Genomic DNA, 24,004 nt, shown 5'->3' with positions numbered 1-24,004 from the left:
GTTCAATTCAAACTCGTTAATACAAAGTTTGCATTTTTCAACTCAAGACCATTAAATTATGAACTTTTTTTACAAACGAATTATTATAATAATAATATTGTACAAATATTATTTTAATAAAAAAATAAATTAACTCTTCTAATGATTATTATATCATTAATATAGTTATCAACTCAACCTCATTAATTTAAACTACTCAGTTTTCAATTCAAACTCACTAACTCATCTTCAAATTTGACCACTATTCTCCTCTTACCTCCTACTTATAACTACAATATTTGTAAAGCTAATCATCAAACCAATAAACCCCCCCCACACACACATATATATATATATATACACACACTAACACGTCAAATTACACTACCTACAGAACATATACTTTTATTACAGTATAATCGTAATAACAAATCTATGAAAGAAGACGTCAAATTAGACCATCTACAATTTAGGTCTACAGAGATAGTATTTTGAAATCCAACGAAACGCGAGCACGAAGGGGGAAAACATCAATTCCTCAAAAAATAAAAGAAGAGGTCGGACGAGAAATAATTTGTCACCAGTTCTGTAGTTACCCGTGTTTCAGCAGGGGTTAGGGTTTCAAATTTTTGTTGCTGTGAGGGAAGAAAGGCTCGAGGAAATTTAGGATTCTGGTCACATTCGAGCGTGTTTCTAGGCTGTGCTGCTAGCGGCTCGTTCTTCTTGACCTCATATATGCCAGGTATTTGTCTACCTCACTCTATTTATGCGTTTCCTCTCGCACAGACAAGAATTATTTTCTCTTTTTCTTCTTTGGTCAAAAATGCGCAAGTCAGTCTTTTGTAAGCTTTCTTCTGTCAGCCGCAGAATTCCATTCTCGTGCCTGGCGGCCATCAGAAAATGGAAATTGATTTGGTTTGGTTTCCAACTTTTCTCAGCCCTTTGAGGTTTCGAAACTTGCTATGTCATTTTCAGTTGATTTGTTTTTAATAATTTCAGTCTTTAAGTAGATGGGACTTGAATATTTTTTAACTTTTTGTACATGTTGGTCTCCGGCGATAGTGTTTTACTTCATCGTTTTTTTTTCCACTTTTTTTGAAATGCTACTACGCTATGTTGCACTGCATGAATCTTTTGAGTTTTCGGCCAAGCGGGGGTAAATTTTCGGATCTCTTTTGGCCCTAGTTCATCGTCCAAAATTTTCGCCATTAGATAGTTTAGTTATAGTTAAAGTTAATGTTGCTGAAAGGATCTGGGTGTTTTAGCAATCGTTTTAATCGGATTTGCTTTCTAGTAGTGCATTGAGAGTGGTAATCACAGCTAAAAAGTGGGCTTGACACATAATATAGGAAACAGATCTGGCCATAGTCATTTTCCAGGTTTATTTCAGTAAGTTCACCACGAGCATGCGCCAAGGGCTGCCCACGAGGTTTGAGCCCTGGGTCGTGTTGGAGTGAGTCGAAATGGACAAAACTGGTACACAGAATTTATAAGTTTTCTTTTCAAGCTTTAGAGAAAAGTTTAGGATTTAAACAATTAAAGCTGACTTTAGTTTCCTATAGGCAAGGGAATTTTCTGTTAGAAGTTTGGTTCACCTGCCTGAGACACTGGTACTGGTCTGGTATGAAGAGGGCCCATTTTCGGTTCTGGTTGGTCTGTAGGTTTGGACAGGGTCCCTTCCTAGGCAGGCTGTTTTGTCCAGGCCGAGTCCACAGGTATTTATTAGATAAAATTAATTTAGCCTTCAAGATTTCTTCTGTGAAATTTCTATATCCTATAGCAAATAATCACCACTGTCCAATTAATTGCAAGGCCTCTACAGTGAAAAATTACATTTTAAACATTAAACATTAACAATTTTCAAGTAGGATTTTAATTTCAAGCAAACAGACTCTCTGTACAGTTAAAAATAATAATTAAGTATTTGAAGACTTGGAAAGCAAGAATGTTATTGTTGCAGCTGGTCTCATCGGCATTGACACTGAATGTGAATCAAGCAATGCCATTGAAGAAGAAGGAGTAGTTTTAGATAATTCAGATGATTGAAACTTAGTATAAAGCTCCTTATTATTGAAAGTCGAAACAATGATACCTGAACTCAATATATTTTTTAATATTTTGATGTTGATATGATGCTATTATTACAAGTTTATGGTGTTTTTATGATTCTACGTGACATTCTAATCTTAATGTATTCTTCTACGTTGCATATGTATACATGTATGTGCGTGTTTGTATATAATTTAAATTTGTTTTGTATTAATGAACCTAAACAAACTCAAGCCCCATTTCAATATTTTTCTGTATGGGCGAAGTGGTTCTTCAATTCCAAATCTGAACCCGAACTTGAACCAGCAACTTAGTTAACTTTTGTCCCTTCCCACCCCATCAAGGTGTGTGGAACAGAGGGGGTGCATGTGCATGTGACTAGGTGTAGGCGTTGGCATGTACATAGGCATATCCATTTGTTTACTTATTAGCGAAACTTTGTAGGCAAATATTAGGATTTCACTATCAAGTCATCAAGAATAAATGACACCCTCTTGCAAACAAGGATTTCACACTCTTGTCTCTATTAGTATTGCACAACAATTAACAATATACAAATTTCATATGGGCTATATAAGTATTTAAAATGCTTATTTTTTTGTTTATCACACTTCTTGCTTTTGTGTATGCATAACCATTGCTAGTTTTGGAGCATGTAGGTTGAATGGCAAGGCATTTACACATTTTTCTTTCGTTTCATGTAGATACCTTAGAGGATATAAGCAGATTTGCAGTGTCTTATTAAAACACATTTGATGATTTTGATTCTTTTCATTTTTTCCATACACAACGCTCTAGGTAGCCCCTTTCATTTATTTTAGGTAAGGTGTTGGTTAATTATAGTGACTTGTATCATAAACAAAGTCTTAGCATGCCATATTATATTAATAATTTATATAATCCTACTGTAGTTGATGAAAGGAGTTGTGATTGATGTATGATACACAACAATTATATATGCCATACACAATTAGCCTATATAGACTATAGGTTCTAAATTTTTCTTAATCTAAGTCATTGCATTGAACCTGCATAGTAGATAATTAGCCTTGGTAGATTAGAAATTATTCAATAGATGGTTTTGAAGTCATTTGAGAAGTTAAAACATTTGATGCAAGGAGGTATTGAAAAGCTAGGCCAGAGGCACACCTAACTATCCAATCACTCTATTGAGAAAACACAATGACAACAAACAACACAAGGAGAGAACAAATAGCAAATACTTTATTGTTTCATCAAATTGTCAGCATACATGCCTGACTGTGAGGCCTTCCAAATTATGGCCAACAAGATTTACAAAATCCCAGACTTAGAATGTTCACAGGTCCTTAATTCAAACTTCCAGCTCTTTAACTTTGCTCTCCCATCTTAAACTCTAAGTGCTAACCTAAGCCTAAACACCCTTAGTTTTGTTTGCCAAAGCGACTTACAAAAGATTCTAGATTTGCTTACAAAAGATTTTAGATCTTCACATAATAAAAAGACTGACCTCAAAACGGTCTGCACACCTCCCAAGAGAAGATCCTTTCATTAAATTCATGATCCAAATTAAATACACAAGTCGGCTCAAACTAAGAACCAATCACAGACAAACTCGGTCAGAGAAGGAACCAAACATCAATAAATATTAAGTTCACTCGGCGCATGAACACTCGGGCAACACTGGACAACACGACACATACATGGAACTCGACAATGATTGCAAGTCAACAACTACTAGAACTTGGTGTTAACTGGTAGAATGAACAAAGATGAGCAAGAGAGCAAGGCAATCTAGGATGCTCCTACATCAACATCATATGTTTTTTGATGTGTTTATATAAATAAACACTTATAATTTGAGAACTCACAACTAAATTATTAATGTCTCAACTTATGTTTGTCTCTTTTGTTATACACCTTGATTTTTAAGGTAGCTTAGTGAGTTTTGTTATTGTTTTAGGCTATTTAGGCAGAAAAATGTGTAAATCATTTCTTCAAGAGCATATCAAACTTGCAAAGTTCAAGAGATGCAAATATGTTTTTTGTTGATGTGCTTTTATTATTTGGTATATGAAAGGGTTGATGAATTATTAGTTTTTCTTTAGATATTATATTTTTTAGTTAGTCCTCCAAAACTTTAGTGGATTATTTGACCATTCTCAAACAATTTCAAATTGATTATTTTAACTTTTCAAAAAATAAAATTAGTTGTGAAGACCATTTAGAGATGATTGTTAAATAGAGTTCTATGACTCTCCATGAAGTTGTGCGAGTAGTATGAGTCACAGAGCCAAGTAGACCTTGCTAAGTTTTTATGACTCGACCTAGGTCATGAAATATGATACATAATTCCTATATATATAATTGTAAATGCATACAATTTCAAGGGCTTTTTCATTTTGCCAAGTTGTTGATGAGTTGTAGCTGAGTCATAAGTCGAGTCGATTGAGTTGTGTTTGAGTTGAGTCCGAGTTTGGGAATTTTGTTATTAAATAGCAACATATATATTTGTTATCTATTTTTGTTTGAGTTCTTACATTGATTGTTTGGATTTGCTAACTCTATCATTCGTAATTAGAAATTTTGTACCTTGAAAACTATTGTGTAATTAGGAAATGCGTCTTTGGCCCCCCTTGGCATGACTTGAAGACTAAAATGTGTCTTTGATGTCAAAGACCTTGCCTAAGACGTCTCTTGTTGCAGTAGACTTTCAACCATGGTTTCTTGAAGACTCTTGTTTGCCATGTCAATGGTGCCCCTCTCCTTTACAATCTAAACAAAAAAAAAAGAGCTTAAAACTTAAAAGTTGGGATGTCCAATTTGCCCCCCCCCCCCCCCCCCCTGGGCTCCCAAACCAGCCATGGTATGAATTGGTACATGGCTATGGTCCGATCCATGTTTGGGTTGGGCCCATAGGGGGCTGGTTTGTACCAAACTACACCTAGTTTTGACCTAGTCAATTTCTCAAAATTGCAGACAAACTTGGTAGGGTCGACAATCAAAGTCAACCATGTTTAATTTTGAAATATTAATATTTATTTTACATACACAACCCTAAAAAGTGGATGCTAAGGACTCATGTTGACTTTTAACTTTCATTTGTGGTGTGCAAATAGGTTATTTTCTCTTAAAGGGGAGCAAATAAGTAGTTGAGCGAGAGTTTGTTTGTGCAAGGAGGAGTTGGAAGATTGATTTGTGGATCTTCGTCAAGTGTTTGCCCCTCATCTAATGTCAGTAAAGAAGAAGACTATGATGATGACGATATAGAATATAAATGAACTATTAATCTATTAGCTGAACTTGAAACAATGATGCTTGAACTTGATGTTACGATTTATCATTTGACATTTTAATATTTTGAATCTTTGATGTTGAACTTGAAGTATATGATGCTATGATGGTATGATCATGATGCTATGAGTACATGCTTATGGTGTTTGTATGATACATTCTAATATCAACTCATGCTTCTAGGTTGCATACACATGTATTTTTGTATAAGTATTACATGTTTTTGTACTAACAAATCTAAACCCTTCTTAAAAACTTGCTGTACCATTTGACTTATTCTTCAAACCCAAACCCCAACCTAAAATGGCAACTTAGCTTAAATGTTAAATGCATCGAGAAGTTGGAAAATAAATAGGTGGAAGGAAAAGAAAGAGTGATGTAGGTTAGGAGCCAACAATAATAGACAAGATAAAAGCATTTGTTGTATATGCAATGGGGGTGAATTTTACTAAATCCTTAGGAGTTAAGAACTGAATGTGATAATGCATTTTTGTTCTTCATTCTTTTATGTCTATATATATATATATATAATTTTTACATGTTCTATATTTAGTCATAAAGAGTAGCTATACATATATATATATATATATATATATATATAAATTTTTTACATGTTCTATATTTAGTCACAAAGAGTAGCCAAATGATTTACAAGTTGAAATACTCAACTTGTTGCTTGGGGCCCTTGTTTTCACTTTGATTATACACTCTGTCGAGTTTGATTGATTTCTTTGAAGTTTTTGTTGCGTTTCGGGGATGTTTTGGTTTTGGATAACTTCGCTCCTTTTTATCCTATAGATCTAGATGGTTGTAGGTGTTTGATACTGCCTTGTTCTCTTAATCTTTTCATAACCTATTTAGTAATTAGGGCACAACTTGTCAAAAGATTTGTGGTGTTAAAGTTATTTGCTGTAAATTATTAAATTATTAAATAAAATGACGCCTCCAAGTCTCTCATTAAATTATAATAGTAAATTATTTTTCATTGATAGCTTTTGCAATATCCAATTTGATGGTAACACTAATGTTGCCAAATTTGAGTGAATGGAATGTTTCATGAACAATTACAATTCCATCAAATGTTTGATTATAGTGGAAGAAACCCATCTTTGCCTTGTGCTTGAGAGACTAGGTAAGGAAGAAATATTTATGGAGCTTTGTAGTCGATTTGAAATAATTTTTTGAGTGTTTTTGCCTAAAGCAACAACTTGAAGTCTACAAAAGATTGTGGGATGTTTTTTCCTGAACTAGAGCTAGGCAACTTCACTTGAACTCTTTGAGCAATAAGCTATGACAAGACTTTAATTAGTAAAACTGGCATGAAAGTCATCAAGGTAGAAGCTTTATTCATTTGAAGGTCAAATGCCAAAACGCTAAGTTCCTCCAATCTAAAAGAGGGTGAAATGCTTTGCATTTTGAGTTTTTACTAGTATATTGTAAAAATGTAAGGGACAAATTCAAAGAAAATCATCTTGAGCTTCAAGATAAGTTATTGGTTTGAATTTGTGATTGGGACAGGGATAGGGTTTGTGGGTTTAGTCAAAATTCTTTTAGGGGACAAGTACAATAACATTAAAAAATATAAAAACAAATATTATATGCATATATGCACATAAATTAAGCTCTCAATAACATACATATATGTATATGAATAAAGTTCACAATAGCATATATGTATGTTTGTATACATACATACGTACATAGTTACATATGGGTATATACACACACACACACACATATACACATACATGTATGTATTTATACATATGAACATACATACATACGTATATATATATATATATATATATATATATATATATATATATATATATATATATATATATATATATATATATATATATGTGTGTGTGTGTGTGTGTGTGTGTGTGTGTGTGTGTGTGTGTGTGTGTGTGTGTGTGTGTGTGTGTGTGTGTGTTCAAATAACATATCAGAATGCTAAAATAAACCACCATAAAAATGTTTTGGTTCAAAATAATAATGTTAATTGCTAACAATTAGACATCTTTGATTAAATATCATATCGGTCATTAAAAGTCATCCTCCATATCAACATGTGGTGGTAAATTAGAACCACAATCAGTGCTATTGGCAATGGTAGTGACACAAGCACTAGTATTGACATTTTGAACCTCATGATCACTAGGTAGCTCATGGTCATCATCAATTCCAAGGGCAAGAAGGGGAGAATTTGAATCGTCTAATGCGATTTACTCTGATTACTATCCCACTCTTTCCTTATTTGTTGGTATCTTCTTTGTGTGTTAGGAGTTGCAAGTTGAATGCACAAAGCTTAATTCCTCCACCTTCATGGATTGTTGTCTTTTGCACTATATTGAGTGGGTGAAGGAGCATGTGCTCCAATTCCTTTCAATTGGAGATTAATAGCAACCTAGCAAGATTTTAATTTTTGAAAGAATTGTTTTTTAAGTATAAATTCTTCATTAGGGTTAAGAACAAGCTTGCTTAAAGTTTTTATGTCAAGAGGTTGTAGGTGCTCATATCATTCTTTGTGGAAGGGCCACCATTTATGACTATCAATCCTATGGTTGTCTTAGAGAGCTTGAAGGCTGCAATCATTTGTTCTTACAAAACTCATTATTTTAGTCCTTCGAAAAGGGCTGCATCGTACCCTTGAGCAATTGGAGGATCTCTATATGGGGCAATTCTTGTGCCAGTAAGGAGTTGTTGACTATTGTGCTTGGGTCTCAATTGAAAGGCAAGAAGATACATTACAATATACATTTTGTTCCATCACACTTCAATGATTGTTCATTTTTCCTTGAAGTATATCTCTTCAAGATCTTGCTCTTTTCCATTTATGATGGCTTTCATTTCCTCGATCATTGAGCCAATGCCATCATATACCCTACTCAAGCAAGGCCTACCCATGCTAATGTATTGGATTGTGTTTAATGCAGGTACAATGAAATTTAGGAGGTACTTAGCATGACCCACCAAGAGTCATTTGGTACCATTTCCTTATTGTTTATTGCCCTTGTAATGCTAGATTGCCTCCATATGTTCCAATTAGGGTTGAATACTATTTTAGATAGTGCCTCACAAACCTTCACATGGTGCCTCAAATCACGTGCTGGAGGCAAAATGGGGCTGAGCAAACGAACCTATTTCAAAATCAAAATCTTAAAACAAATTAAATCAAAATAAAAAATTTAAAACCAAAAATGGTTTTCTAAAGCAAAACATATGTAAATAAGTTAACTTACATTTGACAGCTCCAATATTGGGAATTGTCTAAATATGCCTTTTTGTGACATATGGTGGTTGGTGATGAATATTTGGATCTATGGGGCATTAGCTTAAGCTTGTTTGATTCATTGCACTTTGTTTGCAATTTTTTGTAGCATTAGGTTGAGTGAGTGGAAAGCACAAGGTGTCCAAAAATGTGTGAATAGTATTCCATAACCAATAACCCAACAACTCTATTGTTTTTGGAGTTGTATGTTACAATTTGAACAACATTTCAAGTGCCTTTATTGCTTGGCAAAGAATGCTGTCAGTGAATGGACTGTCGTTCCCTGACTGTCATATTGGATGGGTTTAACACTGACGGGGATGGGGCCTTTACATTGAAAATCACTGTTTCTTGCTTGTTTGGGTTAGACTTGGTACGTACATGCAGGCATCTTGGATACAGACTTGAGCCTTACACACAATGAGACAGAGTCCCTTGAACACCTGCCAATGGTGAGTTTAGCATACGCAGGATCTCAGAGTTGTATGATCACTGAATATTCTCCACCATCTGCTGGTGAATATTTTGAGTATGAAGTGATACATTACCATTCATTCTACTTGGTGGACATCCAGAAGTGGTTCATATGTTTGCATGATTTATGATTATTGATGAGCTTCCATTTTTTGTTGCCTCAAGTTATGCAATTTTAATTTTCAGAACTTCCGAATTTAGAGAAAATGTTGTCCTATTGATAATCAAAGCTCAACGATGAATCATGCAAACCTGTAGGTGATGGTACATGAAAATAATGTTTTTTTGTTTATGTTGAATTTATGTGTTCTATAACACAAAGTGTATGGAGATTGATAAATCTTAAATTTATGTCTTTTTCAACCTTGTATAGTTGGAAATTGGAATATTGTCGTTAATTCAAGGGTGGCAATGTTGTCATTGATGTCAAAGAGCCAATCAGTGACGTTGAGGTTTAATTATTTAAGCCAGAAATAATACTTTATTTTGGATGTACTTCTGTTTGTGCAGGGTTCTATTCCGTGACCTATTTTTTCGTGACTTGTTGAATTTGGCAATCTATTTTTCTTGTGACATGGATTTTGGTTGGCTTATTTTTTCATTAGTTGCTGTTTAAGCCAAATTAGTTTGAAAAGGATATTTTGAATAAATGAAAATAGCTGCCCAACCTAGTTGAGTGGTAAAAAATGGATTTGAAGGGATAAAGTAGAGGTCACTTGAAGTTCATTTAATCTTCAACTCATTTAGTATCATTCCTACTTTTAAAAAAAGCGTACACTAAAAGAAGAGCAGATTTATGAAAAGAAATAAAAAATACTTGATAGCAGATTTATGCATTAAGTGCAGACATTTTGGAACAGATCTAAGGCAGAATTTTGTGAAGATATCTTTCAGATTTGAGAGCATTCATTGAAGATCCTATTGCAGATCCGACTGGAGCTATATAGCAGGTTTTGAAGATCGTCTAGATTAGAAAACACTACTATTACATTGCATTTCAAAGGGTGGAAGGGCATTGGTGCCTCTTATTGAATGAGATTGTAGTCTCTTGTTAGTTGGAGCTCTGTGGATGGGATTGGTGTCTCTTGTGGGTTGATGCTTGTGAACCTGTAAGAAGCTTCCTATAAAAGTAATATTTTGTATTTGAGGTTTTCTCCTGCAAGAGTTTCCATCAAAAGTTGTGTGTGCATTTTGTGTTCTTTTTTTCAGATCCTAATTGTGTGGATCTTTTGTTCTTTGTGTATCTAAACATTTGAAGTGAAAAGATTGTGTGTATACGAATTAACACCCCCTTAGTATAAAAGTGTGTTTGTGCGTTTGTTTTCTATATATATATATATTTTAGCTGTGTTTTTTGAAACTTTTGAAGTATTCATTAGTTCCTGTCTAAACTAGCTTTCCTATGCAACCAAGTTTTTGAATATTGCAGTTGAGTAGACGAAAGAATAATTGATTGCAGTTAATTGGTGAAATTGCAGTTGATTGGCGGAAACAATAATTGAGGCGGACATAAAAAGGGAACATTGTCGAGATTTTAATGGAGGTATGTAAATAGATGACTGGAAATTTGATACATGAATCATTTATATAAGGTACAGCTCGAACTATTTTAAAGTGGTATACAAGCCATTGTGTTTTCTTAAGCTTTAGTAACCGTGCCTCCTGCATGAAATCTGGCTTTTGGATGTGTCAATCTTTCATTATTGCTGCTTTAATTTTGTGAATTCCCTCAACTGCTGTCTTTGTTACTGAAGAAAAAATTGTGTAACATGTGCAATATGGATATTTGCCAATTTAGACCTAAAACAGTTCATGCCAGTATTGTATTCTTCAAAGGCATAACTCGGTTAATGTTTTGCTTATGTTATTTTAACAAATTATGGGCTCTTATCCAAATTTACCAATTTTTTTTAATGTTGTTAAATGTATAGTAGCCTTCCTGTCTTATTTAGCTTTTGCTCTTGAATTTTTATATTCTGCATTGCTATTTGTAATTTTTTTTAACAACTTCTGTTGGTTTTGCGCTGCTATGTTTTTTTAGCTTTTGATCTGTGAATTTTGTTATTCTGCATTGCTATTTGTAATTTTTTTTAAACAACTTCTGTTGGTTTTACGCTGCTATGTTTTTTTTGAGTGCTTTTGTTCTTTATTTTAATATTTTTCTTTCCTATGATATTCTACTCAAAGAACTTTATACTGTGAATTCGTGTATACTTGAGTCTCATTGAACTACTTATGGTTTTGTGTCGACAAAGATACAGAAATGTACTCGCATTTTTGGCTTGGAATCTGTCCCTTTTGTTCGTTTTGCCTCATCAAAATTTGGTTGCTGTACCTTGTGTATAATCAATTTTGGGAGCTAAATTCAAAATCTGATTGAATGGTAACTTTACCTAGAGGATAAGTTCGTTTATTATGTATTGTTTATAAGTTAAAACAGCTTTTAGTGCAAGATTGTCTTTCTGTGGTTGTTTTAGTTTTAAAATGCCAAAGCATACACATTGTTTACCAGAAGCTTTAGCATCATAATTTAATGGACAGGAAAATTAATGCCAACTGTTGTTTTAGTTTTCTAATTTGTGTTTTCTAGGAGAAGACATCTAAAGGTACCATTATAGCATGATAAACCTGATGTTTTTTTTACTGGTATTCTTTTGAATATCCATTTTTTGATATTACTAAGTTCCAGATTATGCAAACCGACCTGGTCAAAGTGCAAGTGTCAGGTGTTCTTTGCCCTACTGACAAGCAAAATGTACCTTTTTCCAACAAAAAAGAGCCACCTCTCCAAAAGATATAAAAATATCACTATAACTAGTATCAATCAGTTATTTTATAGAGCTAATAAGCACAACGCGGAAGGCAGGAGACTGAGTTATGAAAACAACCATCTAAATATCCCATTCTCACTTTCAGGAAACTTATGGGAGACTAACCTTTCTTATTGCTCAAGGTCCTTTCACATGTAGTTTCAAATGCCTGATGCAAATGTAGTTTCATAGGACCATCTATTTTCTCAGTTCTGCTATATATTATAAAGTTTTATGGATCTAGTTCTTTGTAATTGACAGTCCCACATCTCTATTGGTAAGATGGTACACTGCTTTGTCTGTTCACTTTTAGCGTGCATAAAAGAGATGCACCTGAACTGACTGCTTGGAATTGGGGCTTGTTTAAAATGGTACCTTGAAGTTCATAATGTGAAAGATATTTTCCACACAGTGTTGGTGATTAGCTGGATTTCCTTTAATTTCCAATCACGAGAGTTTAATCTGAATAGCAATTCAAAGCTGAAGCAAGTTAAACTTTGAATTGTGCTTGAATGTTCATATCTCTCTAAAGGCAGATGATGTTCCCTCCAGTAAGTTGCACCAGTGAAGTTGTTTTTATATAATCAACCCTGGCTTCAATGCAGTTCAAATGTAATCTCTCATGCTTCTTTCTTATTTTCAGTTTTACACTGTTATTCTTGATCAAGTTAATATTTCTGAGGATTTCTTCCCAAGACTGATATGCTTATTTTGCACCGGCTCAATTGATTTTGGCAAAATAATGTTTCCAGAGGTTTCTTTTCAAGCATTTATGATCTGAGTCCATGCTTTATTGGTTTACCTTTGTCATTTAAGACTCTTACCATGAATACTGTTTTCACACAAACTAGGGAGGTAGAATGAGACTTATATTCCATTCTGCTCAATTTTTTTCCCCATTTATAGAAGAATCCACAGTTACACATCCTTTTATAATGCTAAGGAAATGATCATAGTACATTTAATTTGGTTATTTTTAATCACCACATTTTTAAGGAGTTGCACTTTCTATCAGCAACTGATCCATACATTCCACCACTTCTTCACATAGAACACAACAGACCATGAATGATACTTTTAGTGAAATTATCTTGGCCTAGATTTGCTATTTGAAATCAAAAGCCTTATTTGGTTGGTAAATATACATGTATTAAGTGATTCCATATATTCTACACAGACTCCACGACTCACACTTGGGCAGACTAAGAAATGCATATTTGGCCACATTATTTTTGCTAGGATTCACAGTCCTAAATCAAAGATAATCAGAATCTGTCTGTTTGAAATGGCTTAAACCTGTTATTGTATGATAGTGCTTGTCATTTCTTTATTCTCAAGAACAGTCCATTTTCATAACATTGCTAACAGTATTGGCTAGAATGTTTAGGAAAATGTTAAAATAATGATTTGATCTCCATTTTAAGTTTTAGAAATTTGTAGAAAGATTAATACTATTTCTCTTGCATTCTACAGGGCCATAATCTTCTTGAAAACCATAAATATTCTGGATCAGGGCCAAATTCAGTTGATAATTGTGGGTCTAACAGTATGGAGGAAATACCAAAACAAGATTTAAATGTAGATTTTGATCCTTGTGCTCCATATTCTTCTTCAATGGATAATGTACCCTTAAAGTTACTTTTTGGGGTATCTAATGTTAAAATGCGGCACTCTCCAACACAAGAGAAGGCAGTGCAACTGGATTTGTGCTCTCCTAAAGATCAACTTGATTCAAGTGAATCTGTCAGAGTCAAACTGAGAGAGTCTTTGACAACTGCGTTGGCTTTGGTTTGTGATGAGCAGCAAAAGAAGGATTCCATTGCCGAAAGGAATCTGAAGATTGAGTTCGTAGTTCCAGAAAGGCCTTTAAATTTGGATTACCAGCACATAGAAATGGAAAAGCCTGAAAGTACAACTGAAGCTCATTTACATTCTAATAACGAGACACCAAAAATATTGAAGAGGGACAGGGAAGAATTTGAACAGAAACATCAGTTGGCTGAAGCTACTATTTCATCTTGTTGCTTAGCACAAGCAATTGATGAGGAGCAAGATGAGCATACATCTATAAATGCTGATTCAAGTGTTATGAGCACTGACATGCCAGAGGATGGTACATTGAAAGGGATCAAATTAGAGAAAGAGGAGAATAACATAGAAAAACGGGAGGAAACTACACAGATTTCAGATATAATACAGTTCCTAGGGGTGAAAATTGAAGCTGAACTCTTCAGAAAGTATGCTGGTGTAAATAAGAAGTACAAAGAAAAGGCCAGATCCCTTTTGTTTAATCTTAAAGATAGAAACAACCCTGAGTTAAGGGCTCGTGTTGTGTCAGGGGAAATTACTCCAGAGAATCTTTGTTGCATGACTGCAGAACAGTTAGCATCCAAGGAACTTTCACAATGGAGGATTGCTAAAGCTGAGGAGCTTGCTCATATGATTGTCTTACCCGATTCTGATGTTAACTTTAGAAGGATGGTTAAGAAAACTCACAAGGGAGAATTTCAAGTGGAAGTTGAAAATGACAATGTAGTTGCAGACGCAGCTGCTAGTGAACTGCCACTGCAATCTAAACTGGAGCAACCTGAAACTGAAGTTCCAGACATAGATGAAATTGCCAATACAGGTGGGATTCATGATGATGGTAGAATTGCCTCACCTACATCTCTGCCATCATGTACTTCATCGGGTCAAGTAACTGGTATAGCAGGTTCAAAAGTCAGATCAACTGAAGGTGCCATCATAAAGACAAGAGAGGAAAAGATTCTTCCCAAGATAATGTCTCTTGATGATTACGTGGGCTCAAGGAGTGATCAATTATCTGGAGATACAGAGGTTAGAAGTAGGAATGAAGAATTGACTGAATGGGCAACAGAAGCTAATGTAATTCATAATGAAGAGTTCCATGAAAGGGAAAAGTCTCCTCCTGGCCAACCAAATGTCGAGGAGGACAAAACTGGTTTTACAAATGACCATTTTGTGCATGGGGATCTGATGCAGGCTGATAACGGTGAAATGGACTATCCTAATGGTGACCAGGAGTGGTCATTAGGGAAAGCAGTTCGGTCACCATCTTCAGAAAAGCTTTGGGAGGGAATGTTGCAGCTAAGTCCAATGATTGTTGAGACAGTTGTGGCCATTTTCAAAAGGTACAAGTCTCTATGTTGATTTCATTATCGTTCATAATATATCTGCTGGCAATTATGGTAAACTTACGTTAAATTTTTGCTTTATTTTAGGCATCTGTTTTTGAATTGAAGGAATGATAATTCAGATCTTGCTGTGATTGATGTCTTAAGGTGTATAATTATTTTTATAACGCTGTACCTTTCTGTGATTTGTGTAAGTTATATAATAATTTAATAAGGCTTTACACTTTGCTGGGATCAGGCCTTATTAGTTGTATAATGATCTAAAAGGCTTTTATTTAAAGACTTTTGAGCAAGTTTAAATTTAAGATGTACTAAGAACAAATTTTTCTTTTCCATTTAAAATATTTTAACTCTATATTTGCTTTAGAGATTATTTTATTTAGTTCAAGAATTGTGACTCGAATTGATTGTTTTCACAGTGGTGAAAAACCATCAGCCAAAGACTGGTCCGAGTTTCTGGAAGTTAAAGGAAGAGTTAGACTTGATGCATTTGAAAAGTTCCTTCAAGAGCTACCTCTTTCGCGCAATCGTGCAGTCATGGTATTTACAGCCTTAACTAGCCTTTGATTTTTATTGGTTGCTTTGATATAAACTAAAGCTTCAATAACACTGGTGTTATGATTTTATATTTGAATGCTGGTCTCATTCTAGAAGCTAAGTTGTTTATTTACTAGTTTGTTAGATGTTTGCTTCAGCTGGCTTTTTGACTTCTTAACATTTTAAAAAACAATTCATTATTCTTCGAAACAAACCCTTACTGGTTGATAGATGATCAGGAACAATTGGGCTAAAGAATAATACTGGTATTTCTTTGTTCTTGTCGCAATTTGAAAAGTTGTAGTTCCATTGTTTCATGCTCATGTTTATTAAACTTGTGTTATAAGGCCTTCAACCTGATATTCATGGGATTTGTGTTCCATTGTTTTCATGCATATCAAATTAGCACGAATAAGTTGAAGTATGATCACAGGATACATGAACTTATAGTATAATTCAATGTCTTCGCATATAATCAAATTTTTTTTTGGTATGGTTGTTAGTATGTAAGACTTGGAAAGATGGCCATTTTATACAAATGGAGAACTTGTTCAAGATTTAAAATTGGAATACTGGCAGTTTATTGAGTTGTTTGTTAGAGTTTTATGGAGCTGACTTTTTGACTCTCAGTGTTTTGCTTAAATATTTTTATTTATCTTGTAAGGCAAGCTGCTAAGTATCAGATGGATGGTCAAGAACAATATTGATAGAGAATAATATTGAGTATCCTTTGTTTATGACGTTAAAAACTTTTATCTTTTTTAAGATTTGAAAAGCTGTATGCTTCATTGTTTCATTGTTATGTTGTTCTATGAGATCTGTGATTGAAGATCTTCAATCTTAATATACATGGATTTAGCATCCATGACTTTTTGTGCTCATCAAATTGGCAAGATTTCAATAAGTTGAAATATGATTGTAAGATACAGTTATTTGTGTAATTGAATATCTTAACAAGTAACCTTGACTGATTTTTAAAGTTTTGGTTCATGTCTGACTTGGTAAAGATGGCCATTTATAATATAATAAAATGAGTGATTAATGACCATGATGGGTTTATGTTTTTCTGAGCAGTAATAGAGAGCTTAATATTCTAATTTCAGGTCTTACTATCTTGGAGTTTGTTTTCTTGACTCTTTTTTGATGGTTTCTTTAGGGAAAGATGGTGTGATAATTTGAGGAGAAATATAACTTCAATAAAGCATGGTGGTTTTCTATCCGATTCTGATTTTATTTTTTTGAGAATTACAAGAACAAAACTTCATTTTATAATGTGTAAAGATTTCAGGGGTTTTTAGATCCAAAATAAAATTCTAAGATACCATTAATTCTCTTGTATCTCTCCCATCCTTCAAGTTTTGAGTACCTTTCACATTGCATTGTAATGTAAACAATTTAATCTTAACTATATATGTCAGTCAAACAATTATTAATGTCAAGTAACTAAACAAAGGCCTATCATTATTCAAATGATTATCCAATTTTTTATTTTTTTGTGCCGTGAGGGTGGAGATTTACAGAGTAATCTACCAAATAGTGTAGACATTATCTGGCATTCCTTACCATGAAATCACAATTAATTAATTAAGTCATCACACTAGCAAGCATCATTCAATTTCTCTCATAATCCTTCAAAGGAATAATCTTTCTTTGTATCTATGTTGTGCTGACGGCATCTCAGCCATTCTATTTGTTTAGTCAGGTTTTGGTTCTCAAGTGTAACAGTGCATTTTTTGTGAAAAGCAAAAAGAAAGGCTACTAATGTTAAGCAGAATGTCATTTAAGAAAGTTTGCAATTATAATGGATTTTTGGTTGAACATAAAATGCATAATTAGTTCACGATTGTAATCTACAATGAGCAAGTCCTGTTTGTCAAGGATGAATCTGCTTCAATTGCTTGACAATACTTGCAATTTATTTCACATTTACCTTTTGTATGAGAATGCAATGTCTTTTGTAATTACATGGAAAATAACTCATTTTAGGTAGATTAATTAAACAGGAAGGTGGATGATGATCGTGATTCTGATTTGTGGGAACTATCTGGGAAGCTGAAAAAAGGATACATCAAAGCAAGTATAATTTGTATACATCTGAAAGTCAAGGGCTACCCTTGATCAATTTGTAATATGAAGCCAAGAAGCAGATGTTTGGCACTATTGATCATGGACAAAACTTCCATTTGGTGGTTTGGTTAGCTCGAACCAAATTAAAAATTGGCTATGCTAGGCATTTTTGTATCATTTTTTTTAATATTCAAATAAAATAGTTAACATTCACAAAGGAAAATGAATAATTTTATAATGCATGTGATGTTTTATCAAAATTTTATTGCAACACTACAACCACCCATTTAGTCTTTTGTGGTGGTTGGTGGTTTCAATGTTCTGAGTGCAAACCAACACTACAATTACCTATTAAGGTTTTTAGTCTTTTTGTGGTTGGTGGTTTTGTGGAAGGGAAAACCTAATATTTTGATGTGATGAAAATATAACTCAAACTTTACAAAATGAATAAATTAACATATTTCCCAAAATCTTAGAGGAGCACAAATTATGTTCTTTGGCGATTTTCAGACAATTTGCTATAATTGCCGGATGACAGAAAATGCTGCCTTTTCAGGTTAATTGCATTATACATGTATAAATCTTTTTTGTGTTATATGACCTTTTTCACCCTAAATGTACTCTTATTGGATCAATAAACAAATTCTTTTGGCTATATGCATGCACCTGTATTGTGAGTGTACATGTTCTGAGCAGAAACCAAATTTAGAAATAGTATTTGTATCATCGATAAAATAATCTAATTATCAAATTCTGTATCAAATGTTTCAGGTTGAATTTATTGGTTAAAAACTGTGTTTTAAACCTTTAGTGTCATTTTGTTGCTTAAAAAATGGGTACACGAAAATATGTATTCAACTTCCAAGATATTAGTTAACCATATGGTAATCTAATTACAGTACTCATAACACATTCTTTGTTGTCGGATATAAAAAGATTTAAGTGGACAAGGTGACTTGTTGCCCCATTACAAAGGCATATTTTATTTTCCTTGTATCAATAAATGATGCTTTACCTCTTTACGTTCCAATGATTTTAAAGTTGCGACACTCTAAGTTGGCTGTTACCTCATTACCATTACTGGCAAAGCCTTTTAAACTAATAGTCAGTAGTCTGAATGTGTAATCAGCTCGTTAAATAAGTTGAGACTGAAAAAATGTTTTCCAGTTGCAAAATAAGAATCAATATCAATTATCACAAGTTTTTGGACCGTTTCTTTTTCCTGTTTTGTTGTTATAGATGATCTCATTACTTGACCTTTTTATTACACAGGTAGTTTCCATTTGTTGTAAAACTGCTTCTTTGGACAATAGCAGGGAGAACATTCAGGAGGTGAGTCGAGAGAAATTTTTATTGATCTTTCACTTGTGCTGCAAAGGGTCATTTGATTTGTATTTACCGTTTTTTCATTTTGTGCAGATTGCTAATTCTTATAAGCAAGATGAGCGGGTAGGATATGCAGAACCTGCTCCAGGCGTTGAGCTTTATCTTTGTCCATCCAATGTCACAACATTGCAATTACTGGAGAAATTCATTTTATATGAACATTTTGAAAATATAAACGAACAGGATGGTCTCATTGGATTTGTTGTCTGGAGAAGGAATAATGTAACATCTAATGTTATGCATACAATGCCAGAAAAACAATATATAAATGCAAAACAGCTTGCATTATCTGGTCATATGCTGGATTCACCTACTCATCCTGGAGTCTCTGAGTCTGAGTCTGTGCCATATGGAACTGACAGCCCAAAAAATGACATAAGTACTAGTTATGATAAATATCCTGTTAGCAATAAGTTGCCCTTTATGGTATCTACAAGCAAAGAAATTACACATGTTGAAAATACCACATCTCATGCTAAAAAATGTTCAGAAATGGAATATCCACCAGGATTTAATTCCTGCCCACCAAGGGTAGCATCTATCGATCCTCGAATAAATGTATCTAAATTTCAAGTATCTATTATGTGTGATGATGATGATGATCTGATTGATGATGCGCCACCAGGATTTGGGCCTAATGCGGCTTCCGTTAATAATAATGCTTATGCTCAAACAAATGTAGATGATGATGATCTTCCTGAATTTGATTACAATGCTGTGTCTGCATCTTACCAACCTCCTTCCAGTCAGCTGCCTGCAGAGCGTTGTTTGCAATCCATGCCAAACTCCCAGTGTCCAAGTCAACCACCTCAAGTATCCACAAATATTGATCAAGGTTTTTTCCAGTTGAAAGATAATTTTCATCCACTGGTAGGCCATCCTCCTAGTCATCAAATTCCACCACAAATACCGAGACCACCTGCTACTCCTCATCCATCAATTCAAATTCGAGAGTTGATACAAAAGTATGGACAGGGTGATGCTCAATTCTCAATGGAACATGGTTGTGCCCCTGATGTTGGAGGAGTCAACCTTGCCCCACAAATTGGTCAACGGCCGGTTGTGATCCCACCACATCATACTCCTGCCAATGCACATACTCAAATAGAAAAATCATGGAACAGGGAGGATGTTCATGAATGGCATCCATGTTTTACACCAGGAACTTCATTAATGCCACAAATGCAACATATGATACCATCTCAGATAGGGGTACCAAATGGAAATTTTCAGGTCGGACAGTGTCTGCCACCAAGAATTACTGCACCTCAAAGGGGACCTCCACAAATGTTAATGCCTCTAGGAGCACCAATGCAAATGCTTCAACCTTGGCCTAATCTGCCACAAATGCATCCACATCCTTCGCTCTTTGGCATGCGTCCCGTAACAGATATAAATCCGCCAGTTCCCATGCAAATGTCAGTGAGGGAGCATGGACAATTCTATGCAAATAATTCTCAGGCTTTTCACACGAGCCACAATTTTAGGCCTGCATTAAGTGGGCCAGACAACAGACCTCTTGATGGAAGGAATAGAAGGATATGATCTTGACGAGTTGCATGATCTGGCCTCTATCCGATGGTTCAAATTAAAGGTTTGTTTAGGTTTCTGTTCATCCGTGAACCAAGGTGGGGGAGGAGGCTTTTGGCAAACCAGACTTCTCAATGGAAGGAATGGAAGGGCACGAATGATGATTGATGCTCGTATGTGCTCCACTCAAGGAATTTGGTCTGTAATATTATTATATTCATCGTTTAGAATAGTTGGATTGCAGTCGGGAGTATATCAGTTATTAGATATGCTCATGCAATGTATAATATAATTATTGACCCTGCTAACACATCTCAAATGTAACATTATTGTAAAATGAAAATAATAATAGGAGTGGTATTTTGAAGTGTTGATTATTGCATTGTTCCACGGTTAAACACGATTGGGACCATTGTGTGAGAATACTATTGTTCACAATGAGTGGTAATTTATGAGCTAGTTGCCAACCATGTCAAGCATTCAATAATAAATGCAGTTTACATTTGTAGAGGAAAATGTTGCTTGGAGTACACTAATTTGATGGTGCAGCATATTATTCCTATAAGTATTAATTAAATTGTTTTAGCTTTCTTGCGTGACCTTCAAAAGAATAGCAAATTGGTTTCATTATGGTCCTCTTTTAACTTCACTAAAACTAATACAAATCCAAAGTGATAATTACGAAAGAGTAGGCGTGGCACATGCATGGAGATTGAGGTAGAGTGGATGTTGTACGGTAATTTTTTGTGTGGTTTCAAAACAATTTATATTGACATTTATAGTTGAGTTTGCTAGAGGGTGGGTTGGTTGCTGTAACGAGGCCGTGCAGTAACATGTCATAATCAGCAATTATAACTCCAATTGTATTTGTATTTGTTTAACTGTGTTGCATAATTTCATAAATTCGAACCCATCTTAACATGTTTCTTCATTGAAGATATCGAGTTTTCACAATTCATTTAGTTCCTTACTGCAGTTGCACCAAATTGATAATGCAATGATTAATTTAACACATTCATGCTTTTGTATAAATAATTTCACTTCTCGGTGGGGCAGCTACTTCTAAAAAACGATTAATTGCATCTTATGTATTTTCATTGTTATTCAAATATACAAGGGCTGTAAGGCTAAAGATAATATAACATTTGATAATTGTTACTAACAATACTGCTGGGATAATTGGAGGTAAATTATGTAGTGACTTATTGTAATGGTCTCCAAATTATTTTATGAATATTATCTTAGATCTCTAGAGAGAATTTGCAAATGTACTAATGAACTTGTACGACATCATCAATTATCTCGGTGAGATGCATATGACACATTTCTTCTCAAATGAGTATTCTTCAATAAATATAAGAATAATGTATTTAACACTCCTATAGCATGAAACATGGTTTTTGGTTAAATGTCATACTACCAGCTTTTTTGTTGAGATTGAAACAAAATGGTGACACAAGAAAGCCAAATAGAAATAAATTACTTCTTCATAATATTACTTACAATTTATTCATGTATCACCAAAAAATGAAGTAACAAGAATGGATTATCTTGATTGCACAACTCAAATATTTTAGTTAAATACATTATTCAAATATTGATAATTTGTCTCTTAACAAGAATGGATTATCTTGATTGCACAACTCAACCAAATAATCCCATGGAACTAAAATATTAGGACCTATGGGAAGAAAAAGAGGTGTCTGTTATCATTTACCATCTGACAATAAATGTTTAGTTCAGTTTTTGGGATAAGATTGTGTGTGAATTTTTAACAACAATATTTTGAATCATATTTCATGAATTGTAGAAATCTCCGTCCACTTGCAAAGTAGCAAAATATAATATCTTACTAAAAATTGAAACCAAATGAATAATGTTCATTTCTATCACCTTTAAAAATATATGTTACTGAATTGTGATAGCCAAAAAAACAAAACACTATGTTAAATAGATTAAAAGCACAGGAAATGGAAGAGCAAAAAAGTTATTTTTATATAATTTAGTTGGGTTTTTTAAATTAGACTGCGTCCTTCAAAGTAAGCTATTGCCTTCACATCTGCTGCAGATCCGGAAGCTCTCTGAGCCCTGCTTTGGACGCCTACTAGAGAGCTGGAACATAACTTTTTGTGGTGGCGTCCTCTTTGGATCAAACCGCTGGAGAAGACATGGTCATTTCCTTCCTCCACTCGCCCATCTAATGTGATATAACTCTTCGACAAGTTAACCAAAATCACTCCAAAATGCATGGGGAACATTATAAATAGCTGGTTATCATATCAGCCGAGTATTGGTCAACGGAATTCAGAAAATTAGCTTTTATATATTAATCTTTTAACCTTGCCACTTGTACAAACCGACAGTACCTCCAATTAGGAATAAAAGAGATTAGCACCATAAAATCATCTTCTATTGTCAGGTCTAAGGAATTTGTGGGGTTGCCGCTCCCAAGCTTGTTACCAAAGCTTCTAATTCCAGTTCAATATTAGAATTCTAATGAAAGAAAACATATCTTGGGATGTACTATCAAAATTCATATTAACAAATTATCATTCAGAAGAGGATTCCACTTCTCATTTCTAACTCTCATAGTACCTTTCTATTCAGACCTTAACTTCGCTATAAATTTTCTATCTTCACCTTTAAAAGAGAAGAAACATTTAGACCCCAATTTATTTATAAAGCCTTCAACTTTGCCATGAATTTTCTCGCTTAACACTTGAAAGGGAGAAACACCAAGCCTCAATTTTTTAATATTGAAATATCAGATGAGAGAAGGGAGGTTTTACGGTTTACCTCAATAGAGGGTGTGCGTTATTTTTTATTGAGATAGAAATTCCTTTCGAGCAGTGCTCTTCAGTTGCTTCTTAGTCGCTGAAAATTCTAAAATTTCTCTCCAATAAGATTTTTCTCCATAAAAACTACATGCAATTTTAGACCCTCTTTAGCCAAGCACAGATGAACATCCTCACTAAATCAAGTACTACCCATGTGAGCCTCAATGGTTCAACATTTTGTACCATACAGGAGATAAGGGGCAAATGAGAAGCAGATGGTAAATAGTTTCCTCTGAATTAGCACACAAACATCTTGAAGGACCATAAAGCTCTTGTTTATTTATTCAGTTATATTATCATAAGATTCTACTCTATACTGCTAATTTGCTAACCAACGGAGCATTGCATTTTTGGAGAAGCATCTTTGCATTAACTTAGCTTATTTGGCCAATTCTCTAAATACGGAAACCTTTGATGTTTGAGCAAAGAGATATGGAGACCAATTCTATACTAGAAGGATGACCATTCCACTTGGCCTTATTGGACTGATGTAAACTTATAAACAGGTGACAGTTTCTATTCTACTGGAATAGGAGTTGAAGTAAAAGTTAAAAACTCAAATTTCTCCCACGTTACTCTGTTGCACACTTTGGGATGCCATGATTCTAAGTTTCTTCACTTTTCAACTTCTAA

General features: G+C 34.2%; 1 protein-coding gene across 4 annotated transcripts; it reads left to right on the top strand.

Annotated features, from left to right (window-relative positions):
• Positions 1 to 424: 424 nt before the first annotated feature.
• LOC149551979 (uncharacterized) lies at positions 425 to 20,906 on the top strand. Of its 4 annotated transcripts, XM_089787470.1 has the most exons (7): positions 1,329 to 1,455; positions 1,542 to 1,694; positions 10,528 to 10,592; positions 13,333 to 15,011; positions 15,434 to 15,554; positions 18,891 to 18,950; positions 19,038 to 20,906. In XM_089787470.1, exons 3-7 carry the CDS (start codon positions 10,587 to 10,589, stop codon positions 20,547 to 20,549), a joined length of 3,378 nt encoding a protein of 1,125 aa, XP_089643596.1. In that variant the 5' UTR covers positions 1,329 to 1,455; positions 1,542 to 1,694; positions 10,528 to 10,586; the 3' UTR covers positions 20,550 to 20,906. The 4 variants fall into 4 exon arrangements, with proteins under 4 accessions (XP_089643594.1, XP_089643595.1, XP_089643597.1 ...); XM_089787468.1 differs by lacking the exons at positions 1,329 to 1,455; positions 1,542 to 1,694 and adding an exon at positions 425 to 721; XM_089787469.1 differs by lacking the exons at positions 1,329 to 1,455; positions 1,542 to 1,694 and adding an exon at positions 556 to 721 and having other exon boundaries at positions 10,509 to 10,592.
• Positions 20,907 to 24,004: the final 3,098 nt, after the last annotated feature.

This window comes from Cupressus sempervirens, chromosome 6 (assembly GCF_028749045.1).
Source record: "Cupressus sempervirens isolate cs-2001-9-10 chromosome 6, ASM2874904v1, whole genome shotgun sequence".
Lineage (NCBI taxonomy): Eukaryota > Viridiplantae > Streptophyta > Pinopsida > Cupressales > Cupressaceae > Cupressus > Cupressus sempervirens.
The sequence above is the reverse complement of the archived record's forward strand: the minus strand, read 5'-3'. Positions and strand labels throughout refer to the sequence as shown.